The sequence below is a fragment of the Telopea speciosissima genome, chromosome 4, assembly GCF_018873765.1.
Source record: "Telopea speciosissima isolate NSW1024214 ecotype Mountain lineage chromosome 4, Tspe_v1, whole genome shotgun sequence".
In the NCBI taxonomy this organism is placed as follows: Eukaryota; Viridiplantae; Streptophyta; class Magnoliopsida; order Proteales; family Proteaceae; genus Telopea; species Telopea speciosissima.
This window is the reverse complement of record NC_057919.1, coordinates 40,908,387-40,927,284: the sequence shown is the minus strand read 5'-3', so window position 1 is coordinate 40,927,284 and position 18,898 is coordinate 40,908,387. Positions and strand designations below refer to the sequence as shown.

General features: G+C 41.5%; 1 protein-coding gene and 1 non-coding gene across 2 annotated transcripts; both read left to right on the top strand.

The window, feature by feature from the left end:
- Nucleotides 1–8,538: 8,538 nt before the first annotated feature.
- LOC122659291 lies at nt 8,539–9,333 on the top strand. Its single transcript, XM_043854421.1, has one exon. It carries the CDS (start codon nt 8,539–8,541, stop codon nt 9,331–9,333), a length of 795 nt encoding a protein of 264 aa, XP_043710356.1.
- Nucleotides 9,334–16,115: 6,782 nt separating this feature from the next.
- On the top strand, nt 16,116–16,222 carry LOC122660656. Its single transcript, XR_006332762.1, has one exon. It is a non-coding gene; the product is annotated as a small nucleolar RNA R71 (small nucleolar RNA).
- Nucleotides 16,223–18,898: the final 2,676 nt, after the last annotated feature.

Genomic DNA, 18,898 nt, shown 5'->3' with positions numbered 1-18,898 from the left:
CCTCAACTTGGAACTTTTTGAAATGATGGGTGGGGGTATTTGTAGAAAAAAATCCAATCTGGCGGTGCCGCAGCAAAATCTGCGATGCCGCTAGACCAAAAAATCACATTTTGGGTCCCCCGCGACATCGCGGCTTGGGGCGCGGCACTATCGTGGGGTGAAGACTGGGCTTGGTGTGGTGCTGCCATATGGCATCGTGGCCGAGCGCGGCGCTACCATGTAGTACCACGGCTACACGTGGGGCCCACCTTATCTAAATGCCGAGGCAGGATGTCACACCCCAAACCACCCTCTGGGAGGATTTAGGCAAGTGACCAGATATCCTACGACATCCGCCAATCCCCAAGAATCAAGAAGCAGTACTTACACGTCACAAACCACAAAATGAGGAAAAAGATAATAAATGACTATCAGAGTGCAACGGAAGATCAAACTACCCACAAATGATTTATATCGTTAATAATAAAATCCCAAATACCTATGTTATACCATATACATATCCATTTATGTTCAATAAGTACATTATCTTGGTAATTACACTTCTTGAAAGAAAGAAACTTAAATAATAACAAAATCGTCGCTAAGCAACGAGATGAGGAAGATCTACAATTCCATCGACAGCTTCCTCGCCCATTGGCAAACCCATTCCTACAAAATCAACTCAAAGAGAATATACAAGAGTGTGAGTTCCACCGAGCCCTTGAATGAAATATAAACCATGCATGCACATGCAAGCACAACCAAATGAGTCCTACATGAGGTGTAGTTCATTTTATTTATTAGCCACCTAACATCACAACTAAGGTAGGTTAGTGCTACTACAATCCCCAATACATGTATCCCTGGTGTGGGCTTGATTACCCCTTCCCGCGATACACCCATTGAGTTGTCGGAGAAGACTAGTTGGCTCCCGCATTCATTCCCAGGTCAGCCCGACCAACCCTCTGTGATTAACCTGTGAGGTAACCGTCAACAATTAGCTCAATAATTACATTTCTTTTCTTTTAGATTATATTGTGGCATAAAGCCCGACATAAAACTCATAATCACATTTATTTTTTTTTGGATTATATTGTGGCAAAAAGCCCGGCATAAAGCTCATAATCACATTTATTTTCTTTTGGATTATATCGTGGCATAAAGCTCGACATTAAGCTCATAATCACATTTATTTTCTTTTGAATTATATTGCAGCATAAAGCCCGGCATAAAGCTTATAATCACAATTATTTTCTTTTAGATTATATTGTGGCATAAAGCTCATAATCACATTTACGCGGTCGTTGCCACAGGCATCCAACACCTTAACCCCTGTTGGTAAGGGTGCGTAGCATGGGTGATGAAACTCTAACTCCATATCTATATGGCATCATATGAATCGGGCAGTGTCAACCGTATCCCATTCTACGGGCTACCACAATCCTCATTTCCAAGCCGACTACAGCATCTAGTCTAGCAATCACTATCAGCATGGAATATTCAAATAGAGTTGATCAACAGTTACACAGTATTGCATTGTATTTATAAGACTTGAATTAAGCATGAATCATAGTATTTATATTTATGTAAATCAGATTCTTCATATTATTCTTGTTACACATACATACACGCTGACATTACACTCACCTTAGTCTGATCCTACTGGTTTAGCTGTTTGTTCAGTTTCGGCCGGTATCTGGCTACGTACCCCAAGCACGGAATCAAATCCTAATGTGTTAGATCAGACATGTGTTATTAACATTTAAAATTGTTCTTGGATGTCCTAGTGTTGATCTAGACTCACTGGTCTGACTCGGTGCTCAGTCCGAGATCACTTGGAATTCTCTGGGCCTTGCACTGGGCTTTAGGCCTATGTCCCGGTGCATTATCCGGAGAAAGTGGCTTAGGTTCAATATGGTATTTTACCACTGTAGTACATGGTTCTAGGTCACAATAGTCTTACAACACAGTCCCTAGGTTAGCAGTGCTGCAGGACCAACACAGACAGGGTTTCCAAGCCCTGGGGGCCCACTTGGGTACCCAAGGTGTCCATAATTATGGACAGATGTGAGGAGGGGTATTTTGGTCATTTTCTACCTCCTTACACTGTTTATAGTCCATATGTGCAAGTCCCCAAACTCAGATCTACAAAACAGTCCACTTTAATTCTCTGGGTGATGTGTGCATCGCCCAGTGCATCATCCAGAGAATGCTTAGAATGTGAACAGGCTCATTTTCTTGGGTTTTGCACCATAGGCAGTGCCTTGATCGACCCTACATGCATGTTAGGGTTCTCATTTTCTTGGGTTTTGCACCATAGAATTTATTTAGATTGAAATGAAATTTCAGTTCATTTAGAGACATAATTGGATTATGGTTCCTTCTAAGAAAATGAAGCTCTATGAATCTAATTTCTAGAAAAACTAGAACCAAAGGAAATGAATATTAGATTATGAAGTTATGTTAATTTTATTATGCAAAGGTCAACCTATCAAGACGGCAGGATCCGATTTTGACAGCAACTTGAGCTGAACTTTTAACTATCTTAGAACATAAATAGGTAATGGTGTCTTCTAAAAAAATGCATCCCTATGATTCTAGTTTCTAACAAAATTAGAACCAAGACAAATGGAGTTCGGGTGGGGGAGTTATATCATTTTAACTAAGAGAAGGTCAATCTGTAAATTAGCAAAATTTGTCATTTATGTTGGGATTTAAGATGTATGTATGGAATTGGGTTCTCATCATCAAATCAATCATGCAAATTGATGTTTGGGTTTAAAAATGCCTTATCTAAAATATTTAAAGTGATGAGGATCATCATTTGTTACACCCGTGCCTGGACTTATTATTTAATCATGTTTTCTCTCTCGTGAGACGTGTAGATTCTACTGCCGTATATGCTGGTGAGTTATTTTCATTTGTGGTCAAAAACCTAGCCACAAGGTTGTTGGCCATATCATGGGCCTACCTGTGGAAGAGAGGTTCCTTAACCAATAGTGGGGAAGATTTGTCGATGGTGATTTTTTCGATCATCCTCCCAGTAGGAGTCCGCAAAGTGAGGAGTACCGAAAGGCATTCCCCGTGTCCCCACAGTTAGATACCTCTTTTGGCGATGAACTTAGTATTGCGATTAGGAAACTATTCAGGATCACAAAGGACACGTCGTGATGGCCAAGGGGTAAGATTTTAACGTTGTGAAAGATACTGAACCTTATTTTAGTTGACCTTGAAGTGTGGGCCAAGCCTGACCCTTTTCCTTTACGTTTCTGCCCTTACAATAGCAACGGACGCACTAGCGGACTCATCAGCACTGTGTCCGTCCGTTAGTCTGCCCATGCTGTCTTGGGGTTCTGCGTGTTTTTCTGGTGTAGGACCCACACCTCATACCTTGGACACTCCAGTTTAGCCTTTTGGACGAGGTTAGTCTCATCCTTGTCCTTCTTGGTTTGTAGGTTGCCATATGCATCCCTAAGCCTTTTAATGAGTTTTGACTCATTAAGCCTTAGGACAAACAGACCTTAAGAGGGAGATTAGTCATAAAACCAAGACTTAACCCTCAAGCCTCATCACTTCTCTACCTACCCAATACGTTGAAGGCTTGGAGCATTGAAGGCATTGGTGGAGGGAAACTTGAAGGGGTTTTGAGAGGCTGTGGAGGTGGAGGTCACCGGTTGATCCATCTTTGAGGTAGGCATCTTCACCTTCCTCTCCCTCTTCTACTTTTGAAAACTTCGGGAATCCCTTGAGATCATTTTAATGTTGGGGTTTCCCTTGGGAGCTCAATAATACCTAGTTAATTCTCCATTAAATTTAAATCCCTTCCACCTTAATGCATTCATGACTTTGATTGACCCCTATGCTGTTAAATCATTGGAAACCTAGCTTAGGTTGGGAAGAATCTTAGGAATGGACCTAAAATCCCCAAATCCCCTTATCTTTGTGTAGGGCGTATTGGACCTCCAACGAAGGTCTGAGCTCACCTCCCCTACCCCTATACCCTTTTGGATCCATGAATGAAGGGCTGGAAGTGATGCTCTTCGCAGCTGTTCAAAAGAGGGCAGCGGATGAACGACCGGACTCACTATTGTGTATCCGTTTGCTAGTCCATTCAGCCTATTATGGCTTTCCTTTTGGGTGGAGATACGAGCGGACCCACCTAAGTGAATCCGCCCAATACCCAGAATCCTGAAGTTGCTCTAGGGTGTGTCTCAGGGTTGGAACGGATTTACGAGCGGACTCACATTCCGCACCCGCCCGTGAGTTCGTTCCATATATTTTCAGGGCATGGCCTGAAGGATCCACAATTAGATTCACCTGCATATCGTATATCTGCGGCTAGGATGTTTGTTCCCTATACTATGACCCTTGCCAACAGGGGTTTAGGTGTTGGATAGTCTGACCACCTGTGGTCTGTGGAGGTGGGAGAGGCCAGGACAGGGGTAGTGATGGCTATCGGGATTTGCCACTGGGTGGTCATGATGGCTTCTACCGGTGAGGTCCCATGTGATAATTGATGTTTCACTGGGGCGATAGGATAAGTGACCCTCAGTGTCTCCCGAGTTATCACAGTAGCATATGCCATGACTTAGATTGCTTGCTAGGTGGAAAATATGAATTTAACATTTCATGCATCATGGACTATGTGTGATTGTATGTATGTGCACTCCCCTTTCCCCTCATTGGCTCAGTGGAGCTAACCCCCTGTGTACACAACCTTTTAGACTTGGATGCATGTGATGGTTACTAGGCCGATCTGGATATACAGTCGGTGGATTATGATAGTATTGGGATAGAGGAACCTGAGTATGTGTCGAAGGAACACGGCCACAGTTGCCCCTACGATGATTGTGCTTATGGGCACTGACACTTTTAGGGATACCTCCCTAACTTTTGATTCTTTTGGGGGTATTGTACCCGTTCTAGACCTTTTCTGTAATAACTTATTATAGTTTTGAGTAGTTATGTCATGGTCAGCTGAGGTTAGTACTACTACTATATTATCACTTAGATGGCTGAACATAATGTAACTGCTTATGTAATTAATGCTTCCGCTAATTATAACTCTGACAAATATTGGAATTGTATTCCTTTTTACTCAATGTATTTATGGGGGTGTGCCCTTGGGTGATGATCATGCGCTAGGACACTGTGTCATTGATCCTGGTAGGTACTGGGATGACGTATGCATCTTAATCACCCTCTTGACTGTGTTTATGGCGTAAGCTCAGGATAGGGGCGTGACAGCGTGGTAATAGAGCATGATGCTCTGCACTAGACATAATTCACCAAGGCCTCTTGATTTACTCTACACAATAGGGTCTAATTAGAAGCTTGTAACAGGCATAATTGGAATGTGTGTAGAACAAGGGAGAGGACTAATTAGGGAGCAACACGGAAACATAACACATAATAGGGACAAAATGAGAGTTAAAGAGTTATATATATATATATATATGTTAATTGAGTTCCCTACATTCCAGCTGATCTTGCTTTAACCTCCTGAGGAGGCAAGCAAACTACAAGGGACCCAAAATAGAAAGTTCCAAATTCCAGCCGGTAGGACTATATATATACATGATCAAAAAAAGGGGGGGAAAAGAAAAACTAAAATAAAAGAAAAGAACAACTAAACAGCAAAATAGAAACATTGTTCACAGACTTTCCACATACCATAAAAGAATTGAGCTTATCAAAAGCCCACAGACAGTCCATCGGATTTGGGGTCTAGTCCCCCATTCCACCATCATCGTCCTCCTTGTCATCACCACCTTCATAGTAGAGGTATACATTAATGTCGTGGATGTCCTTCTCCATCCTCTCCAAACGATGGTTATACGAAGTGAATTGCCCATGGACACCTACAAAACCCTCTAACATGTCTGAATTGAGCTAGGTCATATTAAGGTTCATCTGGTTTAGGGCACTCAGGATTGCACCCATCTCTAAGGTTCCAGAACTGGAGGCCTTAGTAGCATACTGTATTGGCCCCTTTCCTCATCATCCTCACTGGCCTCTGTACCCCTACCACCTATTGGCACCACTAGCTCCCCATCGCTATTAGTGGTGATAATAATCTTCATGCGAGCCAGGGAGTTTTTCCCAAATGGTTCCTTAAAACTTTTATAAGGTGGTTCATCACTCAGGTCAACCTGAAAGTACTAGAAGATGCGGGTGAGAAGCCTCCCGTAAGGAAGGGTTTTCTCAATCTTAGATTTGAACTACACTTGCTCCATGTACTTGATGATGACAAAAGGGAGACTTATCTGCTGTCCCCAATAAAGACAATACCCCAAGGTAGCAGACATGAGAGAGGGCTCGGTGCTATGTCCTTTCACTGGCACCAAGTTTGATTTGACTATCATAGTCAGAATCCTTTGAGAGTAGCCAAACTTGGTCAGATTCACCCTACTGTCATCCTTGTCATTGATCATGGTCTTATACAGGTGTTCATACTCTGCCAAAGACATGCAGGGCAAGGGATCCCTGACAAGTGGGTGATACACTCGAACACCCACGGAACTGATTCCTAGAATTACCCCCAGCTCTACCTCATTGAAGGTGATGTGAACCCCCCTTCACAAAGGAATTGATCCTGAGCATTTCCGTGTTCTCTTGCTCCGCAGTCATATTGGCATAGCAATGCCCAATTAGCTTGGAGTAGTAGTGTCGGGGTAGAACCAACATGTTGGACCACCCTAGATACTCAAACCTTGGCCCTGCCTTAAAGGCCGCTAGTTCCTTGACGATAGCATCCCTTCCTGTCTCGATTTGTCGTTCCCGCAGTGTTTGGGCATATAAAACTTCAGCCTTTATGGACACGAATAGATTGGCATCAAAGGGTATCGGGGCTGGAATCAGTACTGGTGCTGCGGCAACTGCTAGAGCTCTGCTACTCCTTGTTTTGGGAGCCATTCCTTCTCACCTAAACAATTTACACATAAACAAAACAAGAAGCAAATGTGAGTAAAAGACCATGCCAATGTTAAAGAAATAGAGGGATCTAAAGGCAATGCATACAATTGCATCCAAGAATATAGATAATCTCCTTCTCAAGTGCAAATAGTAAATCTTCCCAATTTTTCCAAAGGAACAATAGCAACACTCAAAATGAGAGATCAAATTATTATTTCAATAAACCTATGTAAGGTGGGGAGAATAGGTGTTAAGTCCCATGTCTTAAAGAACCCACCCATCAAAACAAATGGGAGAATTCGATTTTTGTAAGGGTTTGGCTAACCCTAGTCCAAATCGATGGGGGTGTACATGGTTGGACATGTTTACAAATAGATTAATAGTAAAGAGAACTAGAAAATGATGTCTCCACATATTCTCAAACAATCCAACACAATGTAGAAGAATAAGAGAGAAAAACTTGAATGAAACCCTAGAAAGGCACTCATTCAATCCAATGAGTTCAAAATGGTTGAGGAAATTCATACCTTGAGGTTGGAGGATTGAGGTTTAAAGTAGAAGAATCCAAATCCACGATTTAGGGGTAAGAAATGTGGGGCGGACGAAGCTTGAACACCCTTGCTTTGTTCTCCCGCTCCTAACCATTCTCTTAAAATATGAAACTGAATGGAGCGGTTTTTGTTTTGTTAAAATCTGTCGAGCGGACGCACGAACAGACTCACTTATCGTGAATCCGTTCGTGGAACTATTGAGCCTATAGACTCTGACCTTTTGTCTTTTGTGCTGGGTGGACAAATGGGCAGAACCACGATATAAGGATCTGCCCGTTAATCCATTCGACCCCTTTTCTCTCAACCTGTGAGCACCCTGAGAACGGACGAAGGAGCGGACTCACATTCCGCTTCCGCTCGTAAGTCCGTTCAGTTTAAATTTTTGAACGGACTCACAATCAGACTCAGAGGAATTGATCTGCTGGTGGATCCGCTCGTGTTCTAAAGGGCCATTAGCCTATATTTTTGGGCTTAGCCTCCTTCTTAGAATTCTTATTGCCTCTGTGTGTTGGGACACACATTTTCTTGTGCAAATTATATGCTCTTTCTCTAAGTTGTACTTGTTTCTCTCCTTCTTGTGCTAACATGTGAGGCATCTAATGTAATCAGGTGCTAAAACATGGTCAATACTCGCAACCGGAATCGTTCCCCTCCTAGGGATGACGCCGGTGATGTTTCTGAGGAAAGTTTGCCTGCACCTCCTCCGGTGAACACAAATGCCAATGTTGCAGCACTTTTGGGAAATATTCTTCGTGATATACGGAGAGAACAACGAGATTCCCAAAATGAGTAGTGCGCTTTCATGCATGATGTGGCTGCCCAGCTTCAAAATGCTGGTCGAGAAGGACCAAGAGTACCACCTCAGTTGCACGGAGTCCCAAATCCTCCGGCTAATGTCACTCCTATCATCCCTCCTCCTGGGCCGACTGCTAATGAAGTTCCTGTAGCACAAGCAAACCAAGATCCACCTCCCCCTCCTCCAGCTGCCTTACCTGTCAGAAATGTGGTAACATAATGGGTGGATGCCTCCAAACTCTCCGAGAGATTTCAAAAGCATCATCCTCCCACTTTTTACAAGCTGATCCATGAATCGATGTTCCCAGCTACTTGGCTCTGGGATCTCGAGAGAATCTTTGAAGTACTACCGTGTAATGATCTCGAGAAGATCCAATGTGCTACTTTTCAACTCCGAGGTGACACTGATGTATGGTGGCATTCCTTGAAGGATTACTTCTGGGCAAAATATCCCAATGCTACTTGGGCCCAATTTAAGGAAGCTTTTCTTGAGAACTACTTTCCAAGAAATTTTTGGGAAAAGAAGGAAATTGAATTCGTGAACATCAGTCAAGGATCCAAATTGGTCCTTGAATACCAACAACTCTTTGAGGAGTATTTCTACTTTGCTCCGATCCATTTGAAGACTAAGGACGTGAAGGTAAGAAGATTTGAAAGGGGACTTAGAGCCAGTCTGAGTACTGCAGTGGTGTTGCACAAGTACCCCACCTATGTTGAGGTGGTTGAAGCTGCTAAGCTGATAAAGGATCAGCAAAGGGAGAATTATCAGGCTATCCAGGCAGGCAAGAGACCGATATCGTCTCATGACTCTAGGGGACCTATCAAGTTCCAAAGAAGAGGGTCTTATACCAATGCAGCCCCAATTCAATTCTGTAGGCCTGATTCAGCTCAAGTGCCTAAATCTGTACCTGCTTCTCATTATGGGGTACAGACTCTTATATGTTACAACTGCAAGGAGTTTGGTCATATGGCCAAAGATTGTCCACAATCACGACAATCGGGTTCATGGCCAGTTGTGACCTCCAAACCACCCCTGGCAAGGATTGCTGTTCACCCACCTGCTCCTTCTCCAGTGAGCAAGACTCAGGGGTGAGTTTATTCTGTCACTCATGAGGAAGCCCAATTTGACCCTAGTGTCATCACAGGTACTACACTTAACCATCTTAGTCAAATTAATTAAATTTAGTTTACTATATTTGGCTATTCGGTGTCTGCCAGACATGATTTCTGTGTGCTCCTTACCTACTTATGTGTTATTTAATTTGGGGGCATCACAATCCTTTGTATCCCCCTCCTTTGTCGAGAAGTTACCTTTTGAACCGGTCATACTAGAGCAAAAGTTGATGGTTAGTACACCAACTGGAAGCAAAGTTGAGCTTGACCGATCCTTTCACTCTTGCCCTGTTCAAGTAAGCGACAATGGGCTCGAAGCCAGCTTGATCATCCTAGACATGAAAGATTTTGATGTAATTCTAGGAATGGATTGGTTATCCACACATAGGGCTAGCCTGATTTGTATAGAAAGGAAGATACTCTTCCGGACAGGAGAGGATAATGAGTTTGTATTTAAGGGCAACAAAAGTAAGAAGCCCAAGAACCCAATCATATCAGCTCTCTAAGTCCAGAAACTCTTGGCACAAGGTTGTCAATGTTACTTAGCCTCAGTAGTGGACGTTGAAGCTAAGGTTACACCGATGGAAGAAATAAGTGTGGTAAGAGATTTCCCTGATGTCTTTTCGGAAGACCTCACACGGTTACCACTGGATCGAGAGACGGAATTTATGATTGATCTGACACCTGGTGTTGCTCCAGTGTCCAAGGCACCGTACAGAATGGCCACATCAGAACTGAAAGAACTTCAGGGATAGCTTAATGATCTACTGAAGAAGGGTTTTATTAGGCCGAGTGTTTCCCCGTGGGGTGCGCCTGTTTTATTTGTGAAGAAGAAGGACAGTAGCATGCGTTTATGTATTGACTACCGTGAACTCAACAAGCTGACAATTAAGAATCGGTACCCATTGCCTAGGATCGATGATTTGTTTGATCAATTACAAGGTGCTAGGGTATTCTCGAAAATTGATCTCCACTCAGGGTACCTCCAACTGAAGATTAGAGGCAGTGACATTAGCAAGACTGCGTTTAGATCGCGATATGGTCATTATGAATTCTTGGTTATGTCTTTTGGGCTAACCAATGCCCCAGCAGCCTTTATGGAGTTGATGAACAGGGTGTTTCATGATGTGTTGGATAAATACGTTATTGTATTTATTGATGACATCCTAGTTTACTCTAAGAGCGAAGAAGAGCACGTTGACCATCTTTGATTTGTACTTTAGTGCTTGAGAGAAAAGCAGTTATATGCTAAGTTCAGCAAGTGTGAATTCTGGTTACAACAAGTGGCTTTTCTAGGTCATTTGGTGTCTGGGAAGGGTATTGAAGTTGACCCCAACAAAGTGCAGTAGGTAGTTGATTGGGAGACATCTAAGAATGTGGCAGACATTCGTAGTTTTCTTGGTCTGGCCGGTTATTATAGGAGATTCATTGAGAACTTTTCCAAAATCTCTGCTCCTATGACTCGATTGACCCAGAAGGGAGTGAAATTCGAGTGGTCGGACGAATGTGAGAAGAATTTCTAGGACCTGAAGCAATGACTGATTTCAGCTCCAGTGCTCACCATACCAAATGGTACTTGGGGAATGGTAGTCTACTATGATGCGTCAAAAATGGGACTTGGGTGTGTGATCGTGTCGTTAACTGGTCAAAAATAAAACCCTAAACTAATCTAGCAAGTAGCAAGTAAGGGGTCGATCTTGGGGGAACTGGAAGGCTAAATTACTAAGATGATTAGGTGAAAGTGATGAAAATTAAATTGCAATAAATCTGAATTTTAAACTAAAAACAAAAGAAACAAATCTAAACTAGCAACGCTGTGCAAATACAGGAGAAGGCTATCTTTAGGGTTCGAATCCCCAATGGGTAGCTATTCAATTTAGTTGCATGCTTTGGTTTATTATAACTACAGGCCTAATAATACCACAGAATGTAGGGTTCCTCCTAGGTATAGACTATCTTGACGAGTACTATCGTCCTTCACTTATAGGGCTTGGTACACTTAGTTTGTTCAACTATAATCCATCACCGGTACAACCACATAAGAACAAAACACCATTGCTTGAATGAAAATAATGAATCACAAAAACAGAATTTTCCAACTAAATACATCGATTAAAATCATCCAAACAGGGATGGGGTCTCAACATCAAGCAATCAAGCATACAAACCAGAATTTTAAATAACAAACACCATTAGTTCATCTACCCTAAAGATAGAAAGAACTTAGCCAATCATGGTGAAAGACGACAAAGGACAACAATGGTGATGATGATCCATGAAGCTGGAACGGTGATCTTCCTCCTCTCCTTCTTACCAACCCAAGATCCAAAAAAAAAACAAAAAAGAAACAAAAGAAGAAGAAGAAGAGAAGAGGGCACGGCTAATGGCTATAGAATCGAATGGGATCCCCCTGAATGGCAATCTATCCATGGGTTTATATATCTATTAGAGATTTAATAAAAAAAGAAAGAAAAAAAAGGAAAGCTCGAGAGATAGAAAGAATGATGGATATCCCCAATCCGTGAGGGATTTGGATAGAATAGATATAAGAGGAGGGAGAGAGAAGTGAAATATAATTAGGAATGGTAGGACCCATTAAGGATTTGAGAGGGAGAAGGAGAGAAAATTGAAGTTGGAGAGATAGATTAAACCGTACTAAATGAGAGAGATATACTAGAGAGGAGCGAGAGAGTTTAATGTAGATTATGAATTTGATTAAAATCCTTTTTTTTTGAGAATATCTCTCTTTCCTGGCACTGGGTGGATCCACTTTGAGAATTAAAGTTGCTCCAATTAATTTTTCGGAAGATATGAACCCAAGGTCGGATATCTTCTGAAGATGCCCTAATTTTTTGAAATTATAGTTATGCCCCTGGGTCTTCAGTGAAACGTCTTCCCATTTCGCCCTTGATAACCTATGAGTCGATCCATGGGTAGCCTGGTGCCTATGTAGCACTGAACTCCTCCAACCTGATTTTCTCAATTTAGTCTCTGAAAATGCACTTTTTCTCCAATTATTCCCATATGCCAAAAATACCCCTGTACCCTGAAAAAGACAGAAAATACCCAAGGTAGCTCCATTCTAAGCAGATAAAATGCAGAATTAAATGGGATAATTTCACACATAAATGTGTTCATCAAATACCCCCACACTTAGATTTTGCTAGTCCTCAAGCAAAAAGAAAATAAAAAAAACAAAAAAAACCTAACTCACTTTCGTAGGAATCACGGTTGCACTTAGCATGTGCAACAAGCCTTTAAACCCCTAGGTTACCCCTAGTGGACGAGTTTTATCTCGTGAGTGTTTGCAGGGAATATACACACAAAATTTATGATGCAAGTTTAAATTTTGACAATGGGTAAGAAGCACACACCAAACCCGAAACTAAGATGCCCTACTTAAGATCAAGAAGACAAAGGTACCCCCACACTTGAGCTCTTATTACCCAATATTGATTCTAGCAACAGGCACACATCCTAATTAGGGAGTCGCTCCATATCTACCAAACACCACCTTACTTATGGTAAGACCACTCATGACGTCAAGGGCACCAAGGATGTTAGGCTTCAGAGCATTTTTGACCATACAATTGTACCAAGGCAATGACATTTCTTTTCCTCTCTCTTTTTTTTTTTTTTTCACAATGAACTCCTTTTGTTACTCCACTACTGTTCCTCAAATGCCATGCAGGGTCAGTACACAAGACACCCGAGGTACTTGGTAGCTTTGTTTCTTACATATATCCATAAGGATAGTGATGCTAGAGTTCTTTTTCAGAGATTTCATCCCAAGGAGTTTCGATCAAGTCACCTCACTTCCTGAGGCGGAGTGCTCTGTCTAGCACCAAGGAATTCAACTCTTACTTGTTATTTTTTTATTTTTTTATTACGTGATTTTCAAATCCATGTAATGTTCTGGCTTTTTAAGCTTTCTAAAAGGCTCATGTAATGAGCTTTAAGACAACCACTCCCAAGCCAGATGGCTTTAGGGGATTGAGTGTGAAACACTCCTCGGGCGTACTCACTCGAACCAAAAAGGCTACAAGCCCGAATAGGATTCAAGAATACAAGTAATAATAACCTAACAGGCCACTCCAACCGTTTTACGCGAGACTCCGGGCTTGTGGCCTAGATGCCCTGATTACTAAGTTGAAGCAACAGGACTAAACTCTCATGAAATTTTATTTTATTTTATTTTTATTTTATGCCATGCCAAAACTAAACTTGGTCTCAGCTCCTAACCAAAAGCTCAAAGACACACAAAATAGCCAAGTGGTCTGTCCCTTCGACAAGATGGGGCTCTTATTGTCTGAGTCAAAACCCACCTCAAGATACATACTAGTTACTGTCCTCTCAACAGGGTTTTCATTACTTCAGATTAGGGTTCCTAAGTCTCTTTCTGCCGCATTTCGCATCAAAGTAACAGTGAGACATGTAAATCTTACCAAAAGCCAAAAAATAAAAATCTGCCAATCGGTCTCACACCCCCCCCACACTTAAAGTATGCAGTGTCCTCAATGCATGCAAAAGAATAAAAACAGGTTAAGTGAAGGAGTGTACCAGAAATCAGCAATATACGACAGAATAGTGCATCCAGCAAGCAGTAGTAGCTACCTAAAAAAAAACAAAAACAAACAAACACAAAAACAAAAGTACTAAAGAAAGAAAAAAAAAATAGTGGGTGGCCTCCCAAGAGCGCTAAGTTTAACGTCTTCAGCCAAACGACAGAGTGACTCACGGAGGGTCAAGGATCAAATCATACTAAGGAGTCGGTTTAGAAGAAGGTTGGGGAGATGTAACCAAAGGAGGAAGCGGCTCAAACCTAACTGTCCAGGGTGGCTGTTCTAAAGAGGGTGAGGAATCTAGCAAAGTATGCACCTCTTTAGTGTATGCCTCAAACTCATCTCCATAGTGCTGCAAAGGGTCATCAATAAGCATGTGCGGAGTGTGATCAGCCACAACTTCATCTAATAAATCCAATGCAAAACACTCTTCCTCTCGAATGAAACCCAAGGATGCATTGAAGATGTTTAGCCTAAGCTTCTTATTCCCAAAAGAGATGTCCATGGCACCCGATCTACAATTTATGCAAGCATTTGCAATAGCTAAGAAGGGGCACCCTAAAATGATAGGGGGAAGCTTGGCTATGGTGGCTGTATCCATATCCAGGACAAGGAAGTCCACAGGAAAGTATAATTCTTCTACCTTCACTAAAACATCCTCTAACAAACCACGAGGTGTCTTGACTGAACGATCAGCCAACTGAAGGATGACCTCAGTGGGTTTTAAATCTCCTAAACCAAATTTTTCATAGACTGAACTAGGTAAAATATTCACATTAGCCCCTAAATCAAGTAGTGCCCTACTTATGGAGAGATCTCCAATAATGCAGGAAATAAGAGGCGCACCTGGATCCTTAAGCTTGGGGGGTAGGTGGTTGAAAATTACAGAGCTGACCTATTCAGTCAAATGGACGATCTTAGGGATTTGAGTTCTCAACTTACGCTTTTAGGTGCAGAGGTCTTTTAGAAATTTAGCGTAAGTAGGAACTTGCTTGATAGCATCCAAAAGGGGGAGATTGATGCGAACTTGTTGGAACAAGTATATCATCTCTTGCATCTTTGCACCCTTTTTATCCAAATAGTCTGGGGCTGATGTCTGAAGGGCTTGGGGAAAAGGGACCTTTGGAATATAAGAGTCAGGTGATGGTCCCTCCACAATAGGAATGTGCAGCCCCTTCTTTGGGAACTGATGAGTGTTTTCCATAGGTGGTGTTTCAGTAATGGACTCATGGGTTTCTACACCACCAGAAGAATTCTCTAGGGTTGATTCAGCCTCTTCTCGGCTTTGAGACTTAGTAGGCAACGTCTCATTAGTGGCTAAGGGTGTATCAGGTTTTTCCACCCTTTTTCTGCTCCTTAGGATTGTGACTGATTGGACTTGTTCTTTACCTAGACCGATTTGATTGTTTGGGTTACCTATTGGCTGACTTGGCAATTGGCCAGCCTCCCTCCTGTTTATAACATTAGCTAGTTGACCCAGTTGGTTCTCTAGCTTATTAATGGACTGAGTATGTGAGTGTAGCAGCTGTGTGTTCTACTCGAGTCCACTTAATGCTTTTAGCACCTTTTCCTCTGGGGTTGAGGATATGGTGGTTGTCCACCCCTATAGGCATTAGATTGAACATTAAATGGTGGCCTATATGGTGGGTTTAGAGGGTTATTAGGTACTGAGTTTCTCCATGAAAAGTTAGGGTGGTTTCGCCATCCCGGGTTATAGGTAATGGAAAAAGGATCATTACCCGATTTAGGGAAACCTTGAGCCACTTGTACCTGTTCCTAAACAAATTTAGGATATTGTGCAACCGAAGGACAGTCTATCACATAATGACTAGGGCTAGCACATAAGGCACAGGCTTCAATCTGATTAGGAGGAGAGAAACTCATTGGGAAAGGGGACATAGAATGCTGTCCTACAGACATCAGATAGTCTAATTTCTTAGATAGCATATCAACCTTAGCAGTCATCTCTATAGTTGGATTGATCTCATAAAGACTGCCTTTCTTTGGTTGCCCTATGTGTGGAATCTCAGTCCGAGAGGCCGAAGCATGATGTTGGGAATTCTCACTAAGGGTATTAAAAAGATCCCATGCTTCCGTCTCATTCTTGTGCATAAATGTTTCACCACAAGAGGAGTCCACCATCTGCCTATATCGGTCATGGAGGCCATCATAAAAGCACTGGACTAACTACCATTTTGGGACAGCGTGGTGGGGGCACTTCCTAAGTAATTCCTTGAGTCACTCCCACGCTCCATGAAATTGTTCACCCTCTAATTGGGAGAAACTAGTAATGGCTCTTCTAAGGCTATTAGTCCGGCAAATGGAGAAATTTTTTTTTAAGAATTCCTGCTGCATCCCTGCCCATGTAGAAATCCTAACCGAATCTAGGGAATGAAGCCAGTGTTTGGCTTTGTCCTTTAAAGAGAATGGGAATAGCAGTAACTTTAGGGCATCTTCAGAGAGGTTTTGGATTTTGACTGTAGAGCACACCTCTAAGAACTCATCAAGATGCTTGTAAGGCTCCTCATTAGCAAGTCCGTAATAGGATGGTAACATCTGCATGATGCTGGACTTGATCTCATATTGAGCAGCCTGAATGGCAGGCAGCTGAATACAAGATGCAGGGGTATAGGCAGTTGGAGTGAAATGCTCACTCAGCGGTCTTCCTGGCTGGTTTTCATCTCCCATTTTATTACTATTATCCTTATCCTTATCCGTAGGTATAGATCACTCTATTTCTAGGTCAAGGGAAGTCAGGTTGGGTTACAAAGAATGCCGACCATGCATGAAACATGACACAGGTTGAACGTGCTAATTAAACAAAAATTAAAACGTGATAACTAATAAAAACAATGAATAAAAATAAAAATCAGAACTAAAAAGTAAAAAAATAACTAATTTAAAACTAACAAAAATACTTACCTGGTGTTAGCGATTGCGCAATTCCATGTGCTGCCCCCAATGAATGGTTACACATATGATCTTAAGGGGCTGGGGGAATTAAAATTAAACCTAAACACCCAATCTAATACTGGAATTAAAAAAAAATATTACATAAAATAACCCTAATTACATAAAGTCTAGGAATTAGAAGTAGACCAAACGGACAGCTTGTCCTACTCGATCTACTCAGCTTCCTGCACAAACAAAGAGAATGTTAGGTATACTAAAATTAACCTAATAAAGAGATTATAAATAAAAATAAAAATTCTGCAATTATAAAATTAAAATTAAAACAAAGTAACACAAAACAACTCAATCAATCCTAGCAACCGTGCTTCAGTTCCCCGGCAACGGTGCCAAAATTTGATCGTGTCGTTAACCGGTCAAAAATAAAACCCTAAAATAATCTAGCAAGTAGCAAGTAAGGGGCCGATCTATGGGGAACTGAAAGGCTAAATTACTATGATGATTAGGTGAAAGTGATGAAAATTAAATTGCAATAAATCTGAATTTTAAACTAAAATCAAAAGAAACAAATCTAAACTAACAACGCTGTGCAAATAAGGGAGAAGACTATCTTTAGGGTTCGAATCCCCAATGGGTAGCTATTCAATTCAGTGGCATGCTTCGGTTTATTATAACCACAGGCCTAATAATACCACAGAATGTAGGGTTCCTCCTAGGTATGGACCATCTTGACGAGTACTATCGTCTTTCGCTTATAGGGCTTGGCACGCTTAGTTCGTTCAGCTATAATCCATCATCGGTACAACCACATAAGAACAAAACACCATTGCTTGAATGAAAATAATGAATCACAGAAACAGAATTTTTCAACTAAATACATCGATTAAAATCATCCAAACAGGGATGGGGTCTCAATATCAAGCAATCAAGCATACAAACAAGAATTTTAAATAACAAACACCATTAGTTCATCTACCCTAAAGATAGAAAGAACTTAGCCAATCATGGTGGAAGGTGACAAAGGACAACAATGGTGATGATGATCCATGAAGCTGGAATGGTGATCTTCCTCCTCTCCTTCTTGCCAAACCCAAGATCCAAAAATAAAACAAAAAAGAAACAAAAGAAGAAAGATGAAATAAGAAGAAGAAGAAGAGAAGAGGGCACGGCTAATGGCTATAGAATCGAATGGGATCCCCCTGAATGGCAATGTGTCCGTGGGTTTATATATCAATCAGAGATTTAATCAAAAAAGAAAGAAAAAAAAGGAAAGCACGAGAGATAGAAAGAATGATGAATATCCCCAATCCGTGAGGGATTTGGATAGAATAGATATAAGAGGAGGGAGAGAGAAGTGAAATATAATTAGGAATGGTAGGACCCATTAAGGATTTGAGATGGAGGGAGGAGAGAAAATTGAAGTTGGAGAGATAGATTAAACCGTACTAAATGAGAGAGATATATTAGAGAGGAGAGAGAGAGTTTAATGTAGATTATGAATTTGATTAAAATTCTTTTTTTTTTTTGAGAATATCTCTCTTTCCTGGCCCCGGGTGGATCCAGTCCAAGAATTAAAGTTGCTCCAATTAATTTTTCGGACGATATGAACCCAAGGTCGGATATCTTCTGAAGATGCCCTAATTTTCTAAAATTACAATTATGCCCCTGGGTCTTCAGTGAAACGTCTTCCCATCTCGCCCTTGATAACCTATGAGTCGATCCATGGGTAGCCTGGTGCTTATGTAGCACTGAACTCCTCCAACCTGGTTTTCTCAATTTAGTCTCTAAAAATGCACTTTTTCTCCAATTATTCCCATATGCCAAAAATACCCTTGTACCCTGAAAAAGACAGAAAATACCCCAGGTAGCTCCATTCTAAGCAGATAAAATGCAGAATTAAATGGGATAATTTCACACATAAATGTATTCATCAGTGTGTTTTAATGCAAGGTGATAAAGTGGTGGCCTACGCTACTCGTCAGTTGAAGGAATATGGGAGGAGTTACCCAACTTGTGATTTAGAGTTGGCGACTATGGTCTTTACTCTGAAGATCTGGAGGCACTATCTGTATG

What these genes read in the sequence shown, in the direction of transcription:
- LOC122659291 (XM_043854421.1), top strand. Translation starts at nt 8,539, where the DNA reads ATGTTCCCAGCTACTTGGCTCTGGGATCTCGAGAGAATCTTTGAAGTA.